This window comes from Balaenoptera musculus, chromosome 18, assembly GCF_009873245.2.
Source record: "Balaenoptera musculus isolate JJ_BM4_2016_0621 chromosome 18, mBalMus1.pri.v3, whole genome shotgun sequence".
NCBI classification, from domain to species: Eukaryota; Metazoa; Chordata; class Mammalia; order Artiodactyla; family Balaenopteridae; genus Balaenoptera; species Balaenoptera musculus.
In genome coordinates, this window is record NC_045802.1 from 15,954,630 (window position 1) to 15,976,724 (window position 22,095).

Consider the following 22,095-nt stretch of genomic DNA (forward strand, 5'->3'; position numbering starts at 1 on the left):
ATAAATAAACATTTTAGAATTAGACTTATCACAAGTTAAAGAGAAGCAATGCTACACACTTCATAAGCCTTGTTAAAATTAGGAAAAAATTGAAAATGACCTAGCTATGTAACAATAGGGAAGTGGTTAAATCAAGTGTGATACATTCATACTATGAAATCCATGCAGGGGTTAAAAAGAATAGTGAGGTAGAGCTACATGAACTATCACGGAACTCGAAGACATAGGGTTAGTGAGGAAGAAAGTAATTGACAGCATATTGCATATAATGTAATCAGATAGATATAAACTCCATACCCCTCAAACTACATGTGAGATAGATCTATAAGTAGGTAGATAAATAGATGTGTGTATATATACACATATACACATATAAGTAGTAGAAAAAGGTCTAAATGGGGATACTCAATGATCTGTTAACGATGGTTATCTCAGAAAAAGTGTGAGGGAATGGGTGAAAAAGAAGCAAAGGGCCCTTTTTCAAAACTATACACCTCACTATTGAGTGAATTTTTACCATCAGATTGAATTTGTGTATAACACTCATATAAAATTTTAAATGATTTTTAAATAATAAGAAAATCCAGAAAAAAACACAAACAGATGCAAAATAAGTGTGGATGGAGATTCAATCAATGGCACTGGGACACCTGGGTTGCCCATTGGGGGGCGGGGGGAACAAAGTAAGATTATACTTAACACATTGTACCAAAATAAATTCTGGATATCAAATATTTGAGTTAAAAATTTATGAAAGAACTAGAAAAAATTACAAGAAAAAATTTTAAATCACTTCAGAGTGGAGAAAGTCTTTCTAAGAAAAACATTAAACCCATTAGCATTAGAGGAAAAGATTGATCAATTCCCCTCCACACACACGCATGCACACAAATTCTTCATGGCAAAAACTACCAAGGGCAAAGATGGCAGACTGGGAAAAATAATTGTAACTCACATCAGAGACAAATATATATGTCTCCTTAATATATAAAGTACTCTTACAGATCAATAAGGAAATAGCCTATAATCCATTAGATAAATGGGCAAAGACTGTTAACAGAAAGTTCACAGAAAAGGAACTACAAATGACTCTTAAACACATTAATTGATGCCCAAGTCACTGATGATAAGAAAAAGGCAAATTAAGACAACATCAAGATACCCCTTTTATCCGTGAGATTGGCAAGGGCCCAAAAGTTTGATAACATTGTGCTGGTGACGTGTTGGGCAAATAAGCATTTGCACACATCACTGGAGGGACAAGTGCTATGGAGGGCAATGTATTATCATCTATCAAAAATATAAACACACAAATCCTTTGATCCAATCAATGCCCTTCTAGGAATTTATCCCACAGACAAATTCACACATGTGGACAACGATATGCTACTAGGTTATTCATTGTTGTTTTTTAAAAGCAAAAGATAGGAAACAATTTAAATGTCCATCAACAGGGAAATGTACATCCACACAAGGAATGACAACTCAGTCATTACAAAGAATCAGGAGACTCTTTATGTCTTTGATAACATCTAAGATGCCACAAATTGAAGATTCATCCTGCTCCCAGGGGGGTGGAGGGGGTAGAGAATGTGTACTAAGACTTAATGAAATATGGTAAATTCTCCACATAGATTAAGTGAAAAAAGCAAGTTTCAGAACTTTGTATGCATAGTATATTACAAGTTTATACTTTAAAGAGGAAAAAACAATATATTTTACGCAAACACCTGTGTATGACACATACGCATGACTCTCTAGAATGAAGCACTGGTGACTTCTCAGGGGGAAGTGGGTGACAGACTAGGAGGGGAGGAAGACTTTTAACTTTTCGTGGTTTTTGAATTTTTATCAGGGGACTGTGTCACTTAGGCAAATTATAAATGTAAAAATGTTTTTTTTTAAACTATAATACAATCACAAAAATGCCAGCTAGGTCTTTAGGACCAAACCTTTAATCCTCATAATTTGTTATTATGCACTGGAAATTATATAAATAAGCAAATTTTAGAGTTGGAACCCAAAAGACTGATAAGTCAAACCCCTTCATTTGTTAAAATCAAGAAATATATTGGAAGTTTCTATTCACTTTAGTTACTAGAAAGTCGAATTTGCCATAAGGTAGGACATGCTTCTATCCTTTTGAGGAGTAACTAGTTATTTCAAAAGTTATAATATAAAACAGAAACTCAAAGGAAAGCATCTTAGTAAGGGTCCAGGTTATTACAAATAATAATCCTTTTGAGTTTAAAATAATGTGGTTAGGGCTTCCCTGGTGGCACAGTGGTTAAGAATTTGCCTGCCAATGCAGGGGACACGGGTTCGAGCCCTGGTCCGGGAAGATCCCACATGCCGCAGAGCAACCAAGCCTGTGCGCCACAACTACTGAGCCTACGCTCTAGAGCCCGCGAGCCACAACTACTGAGCCCGCGTGCCACAACTACTGAAGCCCGCGTGCCTAGAGCCCATGCTCTGCAACAAGAGAAGCCACCGCAATGAGAAGCCCACGCACTGCAACGAAGAGTAGCCCCCACTCTCTGCAACTAGAGAAAGCCCGCACACAGCAACGAAGACCCAACACAGCCAAAAATAAATAAATTAAATAAATAAATTTTTTTAAAATTTAAAAATTAAAAAAAATAAAATGTGGTTAAAAATGGGTATCAAGTAAATAACCAATTAGAACATTATTATATATCATTCTTAAGTAAAAATATTCATAAATGCAATTATGTATGCACTTGACAATATATTACAAGATACTCATAATATTAATATAGAAAAAAGCAGTGTACACAGCACAGTTACACACACACACACACGCACCTGCACAATCACACACACAGGACGAGCGAAAAGTAATTGTTTATGGGTAAAGGATTACTGATTATTTCAAGTTTCTTCTTTTGGTTTACCCATATTTAACAACTTTATTACTTGTCTAATAAAAAAAGATTAAGAAATTTGTTACAGGCATATATAACTCCATGCAACTCTGAAATGTATATAAATTATTTTTTGCTAAATTGAACATAAGCAGAAACACTGTCAAAAAATTCCTTTAAAATACATAACCAGTACTTTTTAACATGAGTTTTAAAAAATTATTTTCTAAGAGAAACGTCTGACTTTATTACTAATATCTTAACATTAGTAAGTTTAAATAATGTGGTTAATAAGCTTTAATAGGAAGAAAACTGAACCATCTGGTCGAAGACACTCTGTAAGAGATTCCCACCAAGCACTTCAGCACCTCAGAGAAAAGACTTCGGAGTTCCACGCTTTCCTCTGCATCTGAAGTAACACATTCACATTCCTGGCACTTAATGCGGCCTGGCTACAAATGTTTTGGTGAATGTTGCATACGCAAAACCAAATAATTGAGTTTAAACTATTTTAAAAATCTCTTTTTTGCCAATGAGTAAGATTTCACTTTTCCAGAAGCAGATACTTTATCAGCTTGAGAGTACCTGATACCACATTACACAGCATAACTACATAATAGTTCTGATTAGGAAACTGCACGTTATCTGACTGAAATCCAAGCATAAGGATGTGAGTTTAAAGCTGAAGCCAGAGGACGATCCATTACTATGTTGATGAACAATGTGCACACGTAAAGCACTGCTGCTCCGAGTGAAGACACTGTGTAATTGTTCCCTTCAGGGATTCCAAGGGATTATGAGCTCAACGGGACAGACAAGTTTAGGCTTGCTTTGCTTCTACCACTCAGAGCTAGAATAATTTCAACTACTTAAAAGTCAATAGTTAAAATAACTTAGGCATTCGCTGAATAAGCTCTTATTGTTTTGTTTTGAGTTCACATTTCTCTGCTATAAAAGTAATATGCTGTTGAAAATCTGGAAAACATTTTTTTTAAGTCTAAAAAAGAAAACGAAATCATTTGTAATCAGACCAGCCAGGGTGTGTGGACATAATCTTAAAATAAGATAAGACCATGATATTTGTAGTTTTATAACTTGCTTTTTTTCACTTAGCAGCCTATGGTTAGCCATGCCTCATGCTGATTAGGGCGTGTCAGATTTAATTAACCAATCCCTATGGTGGACATTCAGATTGCTTCCAATTTTTCCCTATACTACATAATAATAAATAATATAGATATAATACTGCTGAGATGCACATCCTCGTTCATTATATTTTTATGCGTCTCTGATTATTTCCCAAGGGTAAATTCCTAAAAGCTGAAAGAAAATACACATTTTCTAAATCTTCTAGTATAAGCTGGCAACTTGCCACTTTACACACCACTAACCTTCTTACGTTTCTCTTTAAATTAGCTGAGGCTGCAGAAGCTTCTGTGAATTGAAACAAATGACCTGTCCACGCTGCTTAGGAAAACAACATATTATCCGGTCATAAGGGGCCCATGAAAACTGTGCCTGTATAAACAAGCAAGAGGCACCTGGGCAGTGGAAAGAGCAATGGTCTGGCTCCACCCATTACTAACTGTGTGACCTTGGACAGGTTGCAGTTTTCTCAACCACCTACTGAGGGTCTCAGTGTACTCCTCTTCAGAGGATGTTCCATAAACATACGTAGAACATACATATTACACTACGGAAAGGGTCTGGCACTGGAGACTGCTGTATTTTTGAAGCGCTCCAGCAGAGTGAACAAGCACATTTTTTGGAAGTCTGACCAATAGAGATTTAACTCCCAGCTCTTCTGATAACTAACTCAGTGGATCTTAGGGCAAGTCACGTTGCCTCTGAGAGTTCTTTTCTCATTCAGTTAAATACTCACCTCACATGCCCATTGAGAGGATTAAATTACGTAAAGCTCCTGGCACGTAGCAGGTACGCTGCTTATTCAAGGTTTTGTGTGTTTGTTTCTTTGTTTTAATGTATTTCACACCCACAGTGAGCCAGAGATACAATGGACGAGTAGGGAGAGTCCACTGGTCTTAGCCCTGCACCTACTGGGGAACATGTTGGGTGCAAAGCTGAGAAGGCTGTGCGGTCTGCACTGTAGCACCGAGACCACGGGAGCTGGTGAGAGATTCTGAAAGGGCACCTGCTCAGATCCGGAGGTTGATGTGTGCAGCTTCCTGGAGTCCTCAGACCACGCGAGGTCTGGACGCCTTCCAGCAGAGGGAGAAAGCCAGGACGCAAGACTTCCCCCAGGAATCAGTCTGGCCCTCAGCCACACTAGGGACAGCTCAGCAAGTGACTGAGTAGTTCCAGCCCCGGGACCACAGTGGTGAGCAGGCCTTAGAGCTTCGCTTAGGTTTCAAGACACCCACACCTCGCCCGCACCACCCCCAGCTTGCAGAACAGTTAAGAATTCTTGACTAACAACAAGGACCTCCTGTATAGCACAGGGAACTATATTCAGTATCTTGTAATAACCTATAATGGAAAAGAATCTAAAAAAGAATAGATACATATGTATCTATACAACTGAACCACTTTGCTGTACACCTGAAACTAACACAACACTGTAAATCAATATACTTCAATTAAAAAAAAGTTATAAAAAAAAGAGTTCTTGATGAGATCAAAGGGTCTCGACTAAGTACTTCCCATGACTTTTTTCTTAATCCTCTGATACCTATATCTATTTGTCTGCTAAAACAAGAAGCAAAAAAAATAAAGGAAAAACTAGAATTTGCTGGCTCAGCAATGGTTTTTCATATATGGGTCCTAATCGTTTGATCTTTTTATTGTTTTAAAGATACCATAAGGACTTCCCTGGTGGCACAGTGGTTGGGAATCCACCTGCCAATGCAGGAGACACGGGTTCGACCCCTGGTCTGGGAAGATCCCACATTCCGCGGAGCAACTAACCCCGTGCGCCACAACTACTGAGCCTGCATGCCTAGAGCCGTGCTCTGCAACAAGAGAAGCCACTGCAATGAGAAGCCCGGGCACCGCAACGAAGAGCAGCCCCCGCTCACCACAGCTAGAGGAAGCCCGTGCGCAGCAACGAGGACCCAATGCAGCCAAAAATAAATAAATAAATTTATTAAAAAAAGAAAAGATACCATAGTTATGTTATGTGCAGCCAACGTGTCCCTAATTTGTATATTGGAATTCCATAGAACAACAGAGTGTGGGGATCGGCAAAAGCTAGACAGCCAGCAGGGAGTGGCTTCGGAGGAGACTTTGAAGACCCATCTGTCAATACCCATATTCGGACCTGAGGGTGCAGCCAAGCTCCAAGCCCCCGAGGGAGGGCAGGTTGATTAAGCTTCCCATTCACCCCAGTTCCAAAGGTGTAACCTCGGTTTACAAAAACAAAAACATTGAGCTTGTCACTCCAATCAAAACATGCAAACCCAATTTGAGATCAAGTTAATAAAAGTACTGAAGCAGTACACAGAGTTAAGGCCAAGCATATTATTTAAGAAAAAAAGATCTTGACTCAATAATGGAAACATGGAAAAATGCCCTCAGGGAGGGAGAACCCCTGGGCCCCCGGTCATGTCAGCAGTGCCTCCGATGGCTGTGTAACTAATCCCTGCCCTCCACCCCCTAGAAGGAAGGAAGCCTCAAGCTTCTGTAAAGCACAGACAGGAAGAGCTCTGGGTCCAGCAACGTTTGCGAAAGTACAGGAGGAAGTTTCTCTAAGGAAACTGCAAGGAAGGAGAGGTAGCAAGTGAAAACTTCTGGAAACCACAAATGCTAGTAAGTAAGGGGGTTTTTAAATTTTTTTCTAATTCCAGTTTATACATTTCATCCAGAAGAGGATGATAGTTTGTAGTCTGACGGAAGTCTCCAGTGAACGTTAATATTTCTGTGAAATACCGGCAATATTTCTCCTTTCAATTTGCAAACACACCTCCTAAGGTTTACGCTTGGATTACCAGGCATGGCCTACTCCATCACTCGACAAAACAATCAAACCGCCTTTCTACTGTCACTCCCAAACAAAAAACAAAACACAGAGCCTACAGCCAAGGCGCCCCAGGAGAGGCTAACTCCTCTTTTCGGAAATCCTTTTAAAGCCACCCCCCTCCCGCTCCGGCCGGGACCGCCTAGTCCCTTGGGCTCCCCCAGGTCCCAGCGCCCGAAGTCACGCCCGGTTCGGGAGCGCAGGACCCGGCGGGCTCCGGACAAAGGCGGAACCGGCCTGCCCGTCGCCCGCCCGCCGCGATCCGGGCGAGGAATCAGGGTTCCCGGCCCGTGCCGCCGTGCCGCCCGAAGGGGTCTCTCCCCGGGTGGGAAAGGGGCCGCCGCCCGACGCGCCCGCCCGGAGCCGTTTCCAAGTCGGGCCGGAGCCGGGCGCTGGGCCGGCGTGGACTGCGGGGGCGGCGCCGAGCGGCGAGGCCGGGCCCGGGAGTCCGGGTCCGGGAGCGAGGCCGGGCCGGCCGCCGCCCTACCTTCTCCTCGCCGTCGTAGATGCGCACTCCCCGCTGCTGGATCACCAGGGTCTCGTTGATCTCCAGGAGGCCGCTGGTCCACACGAAGCGGTCCATGGCCGCCCCCAGGCCGGCCTCCGCCGCTTGCCCGCGCTGGCGCTCCCGGCGGCGAGCCGAGTGCCGGGCAGCCTGCGGCGCCCCCTGGCGGTGGGCGGGGTGGAGGCCGGCAGGGAGGTAGTGGTCCTGCCCGGGCGTCCTGGGGAACGCGCGCTGCCCCAGGGGCGCCGGGGGACGTGGCGACGTGCTTGGTGCGCCCCCTGGCGTTCCTTCCACCAAGGGCCCGGTGGGGACATCGACCCCATCCTTTGTCCAGCTCAGGCACAAACACAGAGCTTACAACGGACTTTGAGGGAACCCAAACCGCAGCTTGGACTTTCTTATTGTGCATTATTCCTGCGTATTTGTGCCGTTTTCTTGTCAGTGCCCAGCATGCTGCCATGTTCATTAAAGTCTGTAAATGATAACTTTTTTTTTCCAAATGAATATTCATGGCCTGAATTTTCACACAGCTTCAGTCAGTATGTAAGTACTATTTTGTACCCTTCTTTTTTTCACATTAAAATCATTTTCATTTAAGGGACTTCCCTGGTGGCGCAGTGGTTAAGAGCCGCCTGAGAATGCAGGGGACATGGGTTCGAGCCCTGGTCCAGGAAGATCCCACATGCAGCAGAGCAACTAAGCCTGTGCACCACAACTACTGAGCCTGCGCTCTAGAGCCCGCGAGCCACAACTACTGAGCCTGTGTGCCACAACTACTGAAGCCCGCACGCCTAGAGTCTGTGCTCCACAACAAGAGAAGCCACTGCAATGAGAAGCCCACGCACCGCAACGAAGAGTAGCCCCTGCTCGCCACAACTAGAGAAAGCCCGCGTGCAGCAACGAAGACCCAACGCAGCCAAAAATAAATAAATAAATAAAATTTTAAAAAATAATAAAATAAAAAACTACAATGAGGTATCATTTCACACCAGTCAGAATGGCCATCATTAAAAAGTCTACAAATAATAAATGTTGGAGAGGGTGTGGAGAAAAGGGAACCCTCCTACACAGTTGGTGGGAATGTAAATTGGTGCAGCCACTATGGAAAACAGTATGGAGGTTCCTTAAAAAACTGAAAATAGAGCTACCACGTAATCTAGCAATCCCACTCCTGGGCATATATCCCTAGAAAACTCTAATTTGAAAAGACACGTGCACCCCAATGTTCATTGCAGCACTGTTTACAATAGCCAGGACATGGAAGCAACCTAAATGTTCATCGACAGAGAAATGGATAAAGAAGATGTGGTACATATATACAATGCAATATTACTCAGCCATAAAAAAGAATGAAATAATGCCACTCGCAGCAACATGGATGGACCTAGAGATTATCATAGTAAGTGAAGCAAGTCAGAAAGAGAAAGACAAATACCATATGATATCACTTATATGTGGAATCTAAAATATGATACAAAGGAACTTATTTACAAAACAGAAACATAGAAACAAACTTAAGGCATAGAAAACAAACTTAAGGTTACCAAAGGGGAAAGCGGGGCTGGGTTGGGGGGGATAAATTAGGAGTTTGGGATTAACAGATTCAAACTGTTATATACATATAAAAAAAAAATACAGGGCTTCCCTGGTGGCACAGTGGTTAAGAATCCGCCTGCCAATGCAGGGGACACGGGTTCGAGCCCTGGTCTGGGAAGATCCCACGTGCCTCAGAGCAACTAAGCCTGTGTGCCACAACTACTGAGCCTGCGCTCTAGAGCCCATGAGCCACAACTACTGAGCCTGTGTGCTGCAACTACTGAAGCCTGTGTTCCTAGAGCCTGTGCTCTGCAACAAGAGAAGACACTGCAATGAGAAGCCCACGCACAGCAACAAAGTGTAGCCCTTGCTCGCAGCAACTAGGAAAGCCCACGTGCAGCAACGAAGACCCAGTGCGGCCAAAAATAAATAAATAAATTTATTTTAAAAAACCAACCAGGGCTTCCCTGGTGGCGCAGTGGTTGAGAATCTGCCTGCCAATGCAGGGGACACGGGTTCGAGCCCTGGTCTGGGAAGATTCCACATGCCACGGAGCAACTGGGCCCGTGAGCCACAACTACTGAGCCTGCGCGTCTGGAGCCTGTGCTCCGCAACGGGAGAGGCCGCAATAGTGAGAGGCCCGTGCACCGCGATGAAGAGTGGCCCCCACTTGCCGCAACTAGAGAAAGCCCTCGCACAGAAACGAAGACCAAAAATAAATAAGTAAATAAAATAAATAAGTAAATAAATAAAAATAAAAAATAAAAAAATAAATAAATAAAATAAATAAGTAAATAAATAAAAATTTTTTAAAAAATAGTGTTATTTAAAAAAAAACAAAAACCCAACCAATAAGGTCCTACTGTATAGCACAGGGGACTATATTTTATATCTTATAGTAACCTATAATGGAAAAGAATATGAAAAAATATATATATCCATGTATATGTATAACTGAACCACTTTGCTGTACACCAGAAACTAATACAACATTGTAAATCAACTATACTTCAATTAAAAACAACAACAACAACAAAAAGAGCCTCACCATCACTAATCATCAGAGCGATGCACATCAAAACCATAGTGAGATACCATCTCACACTTGTCAGAATGGCTATTATCAAAAAGACAACAAATAAGAAGTGTTGGCAAGGACGTGGAGAAAAGGGAACTCTTGTGCACTATTGGCAGGAATGTAAATTGCTGCCACCGCTATGGAAAACAGTATGGAGATTCTTCAAAAAATTAAAGGTAGAACTATTATATGATCCAACAATTTCGTCCCAGGTATTTATCTGGAAAAAGCAAAGACACTAATTCAAAAAGATACCTGCACCCCCATGTTTGTTGCAGCATTGTTTACAACAGCTAAGATGGAAACAACTTAAGTGTCCATCAATGGATGAATAGATAAAGAAAATGTGGCATATAATACACACACACAGTGGAATATTATACAGCCATAAAAAGAATGAAATCTTGCCATTTGCAACAATGTGGATGGACCTTGAAGGGATTACGTAAGCGAAATAAGTCAGAGAAAGACAAACACTGTATGATCTCATCTACATATGGAACTCCCCCAGAACATAGAGACAACAGACTGGTGGTTGCCAGAGGTGGGGGGTTGAGGGTGTGCAAAATGGGTGACAGGGGTCAAAAAATACAAACTTCCAATTATAAAATAAATGTCATGGGAACAGCATGGTGACTATAATTAATAATATTATATTCCATATTTGAAAGCTGCTAAGAGAGTAAATCTTAAAAGTCCTCATCCCATGAAAAAAATTTTGTAACTGTGTACGGTGACTGATATTAACTAGACTTCTTGTGGTGATCATTTTGCAATATACCCAAATATCAACTCATTATATTGTACATCTGAAACTAATATAATGTTATATGTCAATTGTACTTCAATTGTTTTAAATGTTAAATAAAAATCAAAACAGGAAATTCCCTGGTGGTCCAGTGGTTAGGACTCCACACTTCCACTACAGGGCGCATGGGTTCAATCCCTGGTAAGGGAACGAAGATCCCATGGCCAAGTAAAAAAAAAGAAAGAAAGAAAGAAGGATCCAGTGCCTTGCTTGCTCTTTGTTTTTGTTGACATCGGAGCCACTAGTTGAAGAAAATGCTTTTCACTGGGCCTTAATAGAACAGGAGTAATGTCCGTTTCTTGAAAGGCGAAAAAATAAGTAATAATAGTAAGGATGTTGTATCTGAGTGGGTCAAAAACAAGTAGCACATCCCAGCCTCGATGTTGAAAAGATACTTTCAAAGCTTGCAGGATAATGAACATCTTCAAACAGTTGCTCAGACACTAAACACAGAGCGCCCTGCATCAATGACTGCAGCCTGGGGATATCAAGGCCCTGATGTGCTACAATCTCTGCATCTTACTTTAAAATTCCTTTATCTTCTGTAGGTCTTTCAGAGAAAACCATCTGTGTGGACATAAACCGAATCTAAAAGATCCTCTATACTGAAATGGCAATAGACTTTTTCCCTGTAACCTTCTGGTTTTCTGAAAGAAGAAAAAGTGAACGTTAGAAATTGCTCATCTTGTTAACTATGAAGTGAGACTAATTAAACAAAATACCCTCTGATAAAAGTTTTATTTGGGGAGTTTGGGGATTAAGAACAATAACAATGATTTTCTTGAAACTTCCTTCACTCTGAATACAGTTAAGTTAAGGCAACAAAACCCTAGAGTTAGACAAATGCTAAGATTTCTTTCTCCTTTTCTCAGGTTCGTGCCTGCTTCTCCAACTGGCAAAAGCTAAGACCTTTCGATCAACTTAGCAACCTGGAGCTCCTTTTGTTTTTTATTTGTAAAAATAAACTTCTGTCATTAAAAAAATAAAAAGTGACGTAAAGCATCTTAGTATATAAACCTTATCTAGCCCAGATCATTTCTTGATGCCCTTCCCAGTGACAAATTCTACGATCTGAGTTTCAGGAAGATACATTTTGACTCAATACGGTAAAATGCTTTATCCTACTTGGAAATTCCAAGATGGGAAAGGGCTGCCTCTGAAATTCAAGGATTCCTTCCCAGGCTGTGTGCAAGCACTGGCTGCATGGTCACTTACTGGGGGCCCTGGAATTGATACAAACTCAGATTGAACGTCTGTGACTCTGATAAAAGATGTTTTGCAAAGCCCTGTGCAAATGAATATGAAAACTTGATTGCAGAGGGTGTTTGGAGACTATGAACGTTCAAATTAACCCCATAAAAGGATTATTAAGACCCAAAATTGAGAAAGTTATCAAAGAGTTTCAAAAAAACAATGCTAAAACAGAAAACAAAACAGAAAACACTGCTGGATCAAACAGTTTCACAGGTGAATTCTTTTAAATCTTGACAGAACAAATAATTATTTTAGCACTTAAGTTTTCCAGAGCACAAAAAAAGGAAAGTCTCCAAATTCCTTTTGTGAAGCCAGAAAAACACAATCCAAGTGCAGTTTATCCAAGGGGGACAAATACAATTCAATACTAGGAAATCTATTATCAAAATTTAACCCACTGATAGATCACAGAAGAAAATTAAATGATCATCAAAGAAATAGTGAAAGACATTTGATGCAATTCAACATCTATCCCTAATTAAAAAACAAAACAAAACAAAAAACAACAACTTAGGAATAGGCAAATACTTGACACATTGAGAATCTTGTCCAAAAACACAGTTGAGCACAATTTCCTTCCTTCCTTCCTTTCTCTCTTTGGGGTTCTTTTATTTATTTAGGTATAATTTATGTACAATAAAACTTACCAGTTTTTACTAAGGAGGTAAAAGACGTGAACTCAGAAAACTATAAGACACTGATGAAAGAAATCAAAGATGACACAAACAGATGGAGAGATATACCATGTTCTTGGATTGGAAGAATCAATATTGTAAAAATGACTGTACTATCCAAAGCAATCTACAGATTCAGTGCAATCCCTATCAAATTACCAGTGGCATTTTTTACAGAACTAGAACAAAAAATCTTAAATTTTGTATGGAGACACAAAAGACCTCGAATAGCCAAAGCAGTCCTGAGGGAAAAAAACAGAGCTGGAGGAATCAGACTCCCTGACTTCAGACTATACTACAAAGCTACAGTAATCAAGACAATATGGTACTGGCACAAAAACAGAAATATAGATCAATGGAACAGGATAGAAAGCCCAGAGATAAACCCACTCACCTATGGTCATCTAATCTATGACAAAGGCAAGGATACACAATGGAGAAAAGACAGTCTCTTCAATAAGTGGTGCTGGGAAAACTGTACAGCTACATGTAAAAGAATGAAATTAGAACACTCCCTAATACCATACACAAAAATAAAATCAAAATGGATTAAAGACCTAAATGTAAGATCGGACACTATAAAACTCTTAGAGGAAAACATAGGAAGGACACTCTGACATAAATCACAGCAAGATCTTTTTTGATCCACCTCCTAGAGTGATGGATATAAAAACAAAAATAAACAAATGGGACCTAATGAAACTTAAAATCTTTTGCAAAGCAAAGGAAACTACAAACAAGACGAAAAGACAACCCTCAGAATGGGAGAAATATCTGCAAACGAATCAACAGACAAAGGATTAATCTCCAAAATATATAAACAGCTCATGCAGCTCAATATTTTTTTTTTTTTTTTTTTTTTTTTTTTTTTTTTTTTTTTTTTTGATTCTTCCAATCCAAGAACATGGTATATCTCTCCATCTGTTGGTATCATCTTTAATTTCTTTCATCAGTGTCTTATAGTTTTCTGCATACAGGTCTTTCGTCTCCCTAGGTAGGTTTATTCCTAGGTATTTTATTCTTTTTGTTGCAATGGTAAATGGGAGTGTTTCCATAATTTCTCTTTCAGATTTTTCATCATTAGTGTATAGGAATGCAAGAGATTTCTGTGCATTAATTTTGTATCCTGCAACTTTACCATATTCATTAATCAGCTCTAGCAGTTTTCTGGTGGCAGTTTTAGGATTCTCTATGTATAGTATCATGTCATCCGCAAACAGTGACAGTTTTACTTCTTCTTTTCCAATTTGTATTCCTTTTATTTCTTTTTCTTCTCTGATTGCCGTGGCTAGGACTTCCAGAACTATGTTGAATAATAGTGGTGAGAGTGGACATCCTTGTCTCGTTCCTGATCTTAGAGGAAATGCTTTCAGTTTTTCACCATTGAGAATGATGTTTGCTGTGGGTTTGTCATATATGGCCTTTATTATGTTGAGGTAGGTTCCCTCTATGCCCACTTTCTGGAGAGTTTTTATCAGAAATGGGTGTTGAATTTTGTCAAAAGCTTTTTCTGCATCTATTGAGATGATCATATGGTTTTTATTCTTCAATTTGTTAATATGGTGTATCACATTGATTGATTTGCGTATATTGAAGAATCCTTGCATCCCTGGGATAAATCCCACTTGATCGTGGTGTATGATCCTTTTAATGTGTTGCTGGATTCTGTTTGCTCGTATTTTGTTGAGGATTTTTGCATCTATATTCATCAGTGATATTGGTCTGTAATTTTCTTTTTTTGTAGTGTCTTTGTCTGGTTTTGGTATCAGGGTGATGGTGGCCTCATAGAATGAGTTTGGGAGTGTTCCTTCCTCTGCAATTTTTTGGAAGAGTTTGAGAAGGATGGGTGTTAGCTCTTCTCTAAATGTTTGATAGAATTCACCTGTGAAGCCATCTGGTCCTGGACTTTTGTTTGTTGGAAGATTTTTAATCACAGTTTCAATTTCATTACTTGTGATTGGTCTGTTCATATTTTCTGTTTCTTCCTGATTCAGTCTGGGAAGGTTATACCTTTCTAAGAATTTGTCCATTTCTTCCAGGTTGTCCATTTTATTGGCATAAAGTTGCTTGTAGTAGTCTGTTAGGATGCTTTGTATTTCTGCGGTGTCTGTTGTAACTTCTCCTTTTTCATTTCTGATTTTATTGATTTGAGTCCTCTCCCTCTTTTTCTTGATGAGTCTGGCTAATGGCTTATCAATTTTGTTTATCTTCTCAAAGAACCAACTTTTAGTTTTATTGATCTTTGCTATTGTTTTCTTTGTTTCTATTTCATTTATTTCTGCTCTGATCTTTATGATTTCTTTCCTTCTGCTAACTTTGGGTTTGTTTGTTCTTCTTTCTCTAGTTTCTTTAGGTGTAAGGTTAGATTGTTTACTTGAGATTTTTCTTGTTTCTTTAGGTAGGCTTGTATAGCTATAAACTTCCCTCTTAGAACCGCTTTTGCTGCATCCCATAGGTTTTGGGTCGTCGTGTTTTCATTGTCATTTGTCTCTAGGTATTTTTTGATTTCCTCTTTGATTTCTTCAGTGATCTCTTGGTTATTTAGTAACGTATTGTTTAGCCTCCATGTGTTTGTCCTTTTTACGTTTTTTTCCCTGTAATTCATTTCTAATCTCATAGCGTTGTGGTCAGAAAAGATGCTTGATATGATTTCAATTTTCTTAAATTTACTGAGGCTTGATTTGTGACCCAAGATGTGATCTATCCTGGAGAATGTTCCGTGCGCACTTGAGAAGAACGTGTAATCTGCTGTTTTTGGATGGAATGTCCTATATATATCAATTAAATCTATCTGGTCTATTGTGTCATTTAAAGCTTCTGTTTCCTTATTTATTTTCATTTTGGATGATCTGTCCATTGGTGTAAGTGAGGTGTTAAAGTCCCCCACTATTATTGTGTTACTGTCGATTTCCTCTTTTATAGCTGTTAGCAGTTGCCTTATGTATTGAGGTGCTCCTATGTTGGGTGCATATATATTTATAATTGTTATATCTTCTTCTTGGATTGATCCCTGGATCATTATGTAGTGTCCTTCCTTGTCTCTTGTAACATTCTTTATTTTAAAGTCTATTTTATCTGATATGAGTATAGCTACTCCAGCTTTCTTTTGATTTCCATTTGCATGGAATATCTTTTTCCATCCCCTCACTTTCAGTCTGTATGTGTCCCTAGGTCTAAAGTGGGTCTCTTGTAGACAGCATATATATGGGTCTTGTTTTTGTATCCATTCAGCCAGTCTATGTCTTTTGGTTGGGGCATTTAATCCATTCACGTTTAAGGTAATTACCAATATGTATGTTCCTATGACCATTTTCTTAATTGTTTTGGGTTTGTCTTTGTAGGTCCTTTTCTTCTCTTGTGTTTCCCACTTAGAGAAGTTCCTTTAGCATTTGTTGTAGAGCTGGTTTGGTGGTGCTGAATTCTCTTAGCTTTTGCTTGTCTGCAAAGCTTTTGATTTCTCCATCAAATCTAAATGAGATCCTTGCCGGGTAGAGTAATCTTGGTTGTAGGTTCTTCCCTTTCATCACTTTAAGTATATCATGCCACTCCCTTCTGGCTTGCAGAGTTTCTGCTGAGAAATCAGCTGTTAACCTTATGGGAGTTCCCTTGTATGTTATTTGTCGTTTTTCCCTTGCTGCTTTCAATAATTTTTCTTTGTCTTTAATTTTTGCCACTTTGATTACTATGTGTCTCGGCGTGTTTCTCCTTGGGTTTATTCTGTATGGAACTCTCTGCGCTTCCTGGACTTGGGTGGCTATTTCCTTTCCCATGTTAGGGAAGTTTTCGACTATAATCTCTTCAAATATTTTCTCTGGTCCTTTCTCTCTCTCTTCTCCTTCTGGGACCCCTATAATGCGAATGTTGTTGCGTTTAATGTTGTCCCAGAGGTCTCTTAGGCTGTCTTCATTTCTTTTCATTCTTTTTTCTTTAGTCTGTTCTGCAGCAGTGAATTCCACCATTCTGTCTTCCAGGTCACTTATCCGTTCTTCTGCCTCAGTTATTCTGCTATTGATTCCTTCTAGTGTAGTTTTCATTTCAGTTATTGTATTGGTGATCTCTGTTTGTTTGTTCTTTAATTCTTCTAGGTCTTTGTTAATCATTTCTTGCATCTTCTCAATCTTTGCCTCCATTCTTATTCCGAGGTCCTGGATCATCTTCACTATCATTATTCTGAATTCTTTTTCTGGAAGGTTGCCTATCTCCACTTCATTTAGTTGTTTTCTGGGGTTTTTTCTTGTTCCTTCATCTGGTGCATAGCCCTCTGCCTTTTCATCCTCTCTATCTTTCTGTAACTGTGGTTTTTGGTCCACAGGCTGCAGGATCGTAGTTTTTCTTGCTTCTCCAGCTCAATATTTAAAAAACAAAAAACCCAATCCAAAAATGGGCAGAAGACCTAAATAGACATTTCTCCAAAGAAGACATACAGATGGCCAAAAAGCACATGAAAAGCTGGTCAACATCACTAATCATTAGAGAAATGCAAATCAAAACTACAATGAGGTATCACCTCACACCAGTTAGAATGGGCATCATCAGAAAATCTACAAACAACAAATGCTGGAGAGGGTGTGGAGAAAAGGGAACCCTCTTGCACTGTTGGTGGGAATATAAATTGATACAGCCACTATGGAAAACAGTATGGAGGTTCCTTAAAAAACTAAAAATAGAATTACCATATGACCCAGCAATCCCACTACTGGGCATATACCCAGAGAAAACCATAATTCAAAAAGACACGTGCACCCCAATGTTCATTGCAGCACTGTTTACAATAGCCAGGTCATGGAAGTGACATAAATGCCCATCGACAGACAAATGGATAAAGAAGTGGTGGTACATATATACAATGGAATATTACTCAGCCATAAAAAGGAATGAAATTGGGTCATTTGTAGAGATGTGGATGGATCTACAGACTGTTATACAGAGTGAAGTAAGTCAGAAAGAGAAAAACAAGTATCATATATTAATGCATATATGGAATCTAGAAAAATGGTACAGATGAACCGGTTTGCAGGGCAGAAATAGAGACACAGATGTATGTAGAGAACAAACATATGAACACCAAGGGGGGAAACCGGGGGCGGTGGGGTGGTGGTGGGCTGAATTGGGAGATTGGGGTTGACATATGTACACTAATATGTATAAAACAGATAACTAATAAGAACCTGCTGTATAAAAAATAAATAAAATAACTTACCAGTTTTTAAATATGCAATTTGATGAGTTTTGACTACCATTATACATAGTCATTATTTAAAGAATATTATCATCACCCCAAAAAGTTTCCTTGGGCCCTTTGTATTCAACCTTTTCCCCCCCACTTTGTGGCCTCTAAGAACCACTGATCTGCTTTCTATCACTATTGTTTTGCCTTTTCTAGAATTTCATGTAAATGAAATCATAAAGTCTGTGGTCCTTTGTATCTGGCTTCTGAAATGTAATGCCATGTTTTTGAGATGCATCCATTGTGAGATAGAAAATATATATTGGTCTCTGCCCCCAGTTCCTGGCACAGAACTCCTGAAACGCTTGTAAATTCCTTAGTGATGAGATCACTAGGAGCACCTCTTGCTCTAATGAGGCAACTCTGGGTGGGCTCCTGGATGGCTCCTGGATGGGGGCTGGTCACTGGAACAGCCAAGTCATGATTAGAAGCTTGGAATTTTCAGCCCCCATCGTCACCCCTAAGATAGGCTGGGACCTGGTACCCTTTACCAGAGTGCTTGCACTTGCACCTGGACAAATGTCTCTTACAGCAACAGAATACGAAGAAACTAAAATAACGGCACGCAGGCCCCAGTTGGGGCAATTATGAACAATAAGATACAAAAAGGCCACAAACCAACCACCATTTCCGAGGTGCCGAGAGCAAAAGCAGGGCACCGCGCATGATCCTTGCACACAGCACAACCAAGGGGGTGGGCGGACCACCTAAGCTATGCCTCATGCCCAACACACCGATCCACCCCTACCCTCACTCCATTTAAGGAACCAGCACGCGCCCCTTCGGGGAGCGAACAAGTGTATCTGTTTGTTGTTTTCTCTCCCTCATGCTGCAGCACAGTCCCAATAAAAGCTCACCTGAATGTCTCATCTGGCCTCGTTAATTTCTATTGATTAAAGAGTCCAAGGGCCTGGGTCCATAACACCCCCAGTTCTCTAGAGAAGGGAGAGGGGCTAGAAAAAGCGTTAATAATTGCTCACATCTCCATGAAGACGCCTCCACAAAATCCCAATGAGAGGAGGTTTGGAGAGCTTCCAGGCTGGGGAGCACATCCACATAAGGAGGGTGACACACCTCAACTCCACGGCGACACAAGCTCCTGTGCTCGGGACCCTCGCATACTTCACCCTATGGACCACTTCTTCACTTCATCTTCATCACCCTGTGGCTGTTCATCTGTATCCTTTATCACATCTTTTAATAAACTGGTAAATCTAAGTTAGTGTTTCTCTAAGTTCTGTGAGCCACCCTAGCAAATTAATTGAACCCAAGGAGGGGGTCACTGGAAGCTCCAATCTCTAGTCAGTTCATCAGAAGCACAGGTGATAACCTGGGCTTGTGACTGGCATCTGAAGTGTAGGGGGTGGGGGCAGTCTTGTGGGACTTGGCCTTTAACCTGTAGGAGCTGACACTAACTCTGTAGTGTTAAGAATTGAGTTTAATTATAGGACACCCAGCTGGTGTCACAGGGAAGTGCTTACTGGCGGGGGGGGGGGAACCTCCAAATATTTGGTGACCAGAAATGTCAGGAGTGAAATGTTTCGTGTAGAAGTAAAGGATACACACTGGAAAGAAACGCAGTAGAGAAGGACTGTGTTTTTCCCCGCTTAGGAGGGGAAAAATTGAGTTTTTCCATTTTATCCATGTTGTTGTGTTTATCAGTATTTCGTTCCTTTTGATTGCCAAGTAGCGGCCGATTATATGGCTATGTCACAATTGGTTTAACCATTCATCCATTGATGGAGATTTGAGTTATTTTCTGCTTAGGTCTATTATGAATGAAACTGCTATAAACATTCGTGTACATTTGTTTTCCTTTCTCTTGGGCAAATACCCAAGGACAGTAATTGCTGGATCATATGGTAAATGCATGTTAAACTTTATGGGAAACTGCCCAACTGTTTTCTTCAGTAGCTGTACACTTTTTGTATTAGTACCAGCAGTGTAGGAGAGTTCCGGTTCCTTGCCAAACCTTGGTAATTCATCATTTTAGTGGGTGCATAGTGCGTGGTATTTCATTACGAGCAGAGACTGAACCCAGACCACAGCAGTGAAAGCCCGGAATCCTAACCACTAGGCCACCAGGGAACTCCCTCATTGTGATTTTAATTGCATTCCTTTTTTTTTTTAATTTTTTGGCCGTGCAGCCTGGCACGTGGGATCTTAGCGCCCCCTGCGTTGGAAGGGTTGAGTCTTTTTATATTTTTTTTAACTTATTTATTTATTTATTTATTTTTGGCTGTGTTGGGTCTTCGTTTCTGTGCGAGGGCTTTCCCTAGCTGTGGCAAGCGGGGGCCACTCTTCATCGTGGTGCACGGGCCTCTCACTATCGCAGCCTCTCTTGTCGCGGAGCACAGCCTCCAGATGCACAGGCTCAGTAGTTGTGGCTCACGGGCCTAGTTGCTCCGCAGCATGTGGGATCTTCCCAGACCAGGGCTCGAACCCGTGTCCCCTGCATTGGCAGGCAAATTCTCAACCACTGCGCCACCAGGGAAGCCCCAGAAGGGTTGAGTCTTAACCACTGTACCGGCAGGGAAGTCCCTGCATCTTCCTGATGACCAGTGATGTCAGGCATCTTTCCATGGGCTTGTCTTCAGTTCCTATATCTTCTTTGTGAAGTGCAATTTTCTTGCACATTTTAATAATTTTGTCAGCGTTCTTACGTATTCTAGATAAAAGTCCTTTAAGCAAATGTTTTGCAAATATTTTCTTTAACTCTGTAGCTTATTTTGTAGTTTTCTAAAGAGTCTTTTGAAGAGCAAAAAGTTCTTTAATGAAATCCAGTGTATTGTTTCTTTTTTAGTTCATGTTGTCTCCTGTTTAAGAAATCACTAAGATTTTCTCCTGTGTTTTCTTCTAGAAGTTTTATAGTTTGGGTTCTTTCATTTAGGTCTAGTTCTATTTTGAGGTTTACTTTCGTTTGTTTTGTGGGTTTTTTTTTGTTCAAGGGCTGAGGTAAGGGTCACGGTTAATATTTTGTACGTGGATATCCAGACGCCCCAGCACAATTTGTTGGAAAGATCATTCCTCTCATCCATCAGGTTGTCTTAGCGACTTTGTAGAAAATCAATTGGCCACAGAGGATTGAATATATTTCTGGAATTTCTATTGTATTCCAGTGATTTTTTTTTTTTTTTTTTTTGGTCTTTCCTTACACCAGCACTACACTGTCTTGATTACTGGGGCTTTATAATATATCCTGAAATCGGGTAGTGTAAGTCCTCCAACTTTTTTGTTTCAAAATTGTTTGCCTCACCAGATCCTAGGCATTTCCATCTGAATTTTAGAATCCAATTGTCAATTTCTATAGAAATGTCTTCTAGGATTTTGACTGAGATGGGAATGAACAGATCAACTTGGAGAGAATGTACATCTTACAGTATAGGATCTTCTGATCCATAAGCACATTATATCTCTCCATTTATTTAGGATTTATTTCTTTCCACAATATTTTGTACTTTTGCATAGAATGTTTTGCCGGTACTTCCTAGCTTCCGAACCCAGCAGATTCTTCCAGTCCCAATCCTACTAAACCTCTTCAGTGGTCAACCCTGGACCATTCCCTCTTTCTTGAGGCTCCCTCCTCCCTGGACTTTGTGTCATCACCCTGTCCTTGTCTTCCTTCTATTCCTTGGATGATCCCACCCTCTCCTCTCACAGGCGCTCTCCCTGTTTCACATGACCACAGGACGAACAACTGAAGCTGATCGTCGATACCCCAGGTGGCTGCAGTTTCGTGGTCGGCTGTGGTTGGCAGAGACCTGTTATGGAAGGAAGTCTTCTCTTTGGATCTTTTAGAAAACGATCTCCCTTCTCTCCAACAATTGTGGGACAATGATATTTTAAAAGTGTCTTTAAACGATACCCGTCTTGGAATGGGTGAGTCTGGAGATTAGAGCAGAATTACCAAGTTGGAAAACCTCACCATCTCAGCCTACTGAGATCTTCCACAGTTTCATTTTAGTCGCTTTCTTTTTTTAACCACGCCCACTTTTAAAGATACTGAAATTCACATACCATAAAATTAAGTGAACAGTTCAGTCAGTGGCATTAATACATTCACAGTGTTGTACAACCATCACCTCCAATTAGTTCCAAAACATTTCCATCATTCCAAAGTAAAGCCCCTTACCTGTTAAGTGGTCTCTCCCCATT

The 22,095-nt window shown here is 40.5% G+C and overlaps 1 protein-coding gene across 1 annotated transcript in view; it reads right to left on the reverse strand.

Moving 5' to 3' along the window:
• VPS36 (vacuolar protein sorting 36 homolog) overlaps nucleotides 1-7,512 on the reverse strand; it is a 31,348-nt gene extending 23,836 nt beyond the window's left edge. Inside the window, exon 1 of the mRNA XM_036831662.1 lies at nucleotides 7,346-7,512. Coding sequence (XP_036687557.1) covers nucleotides 7,346-7,441 — 96 coding nt within the window. The 5' untranslated portion in view covers nucleotides 7,442-7,512. The remainder of the gene's footprint in view (nucleotides 1-7,345) is intronic.
• Nucleotides 7,513-22,095: the final 14,583 nt, after the last annotated feature.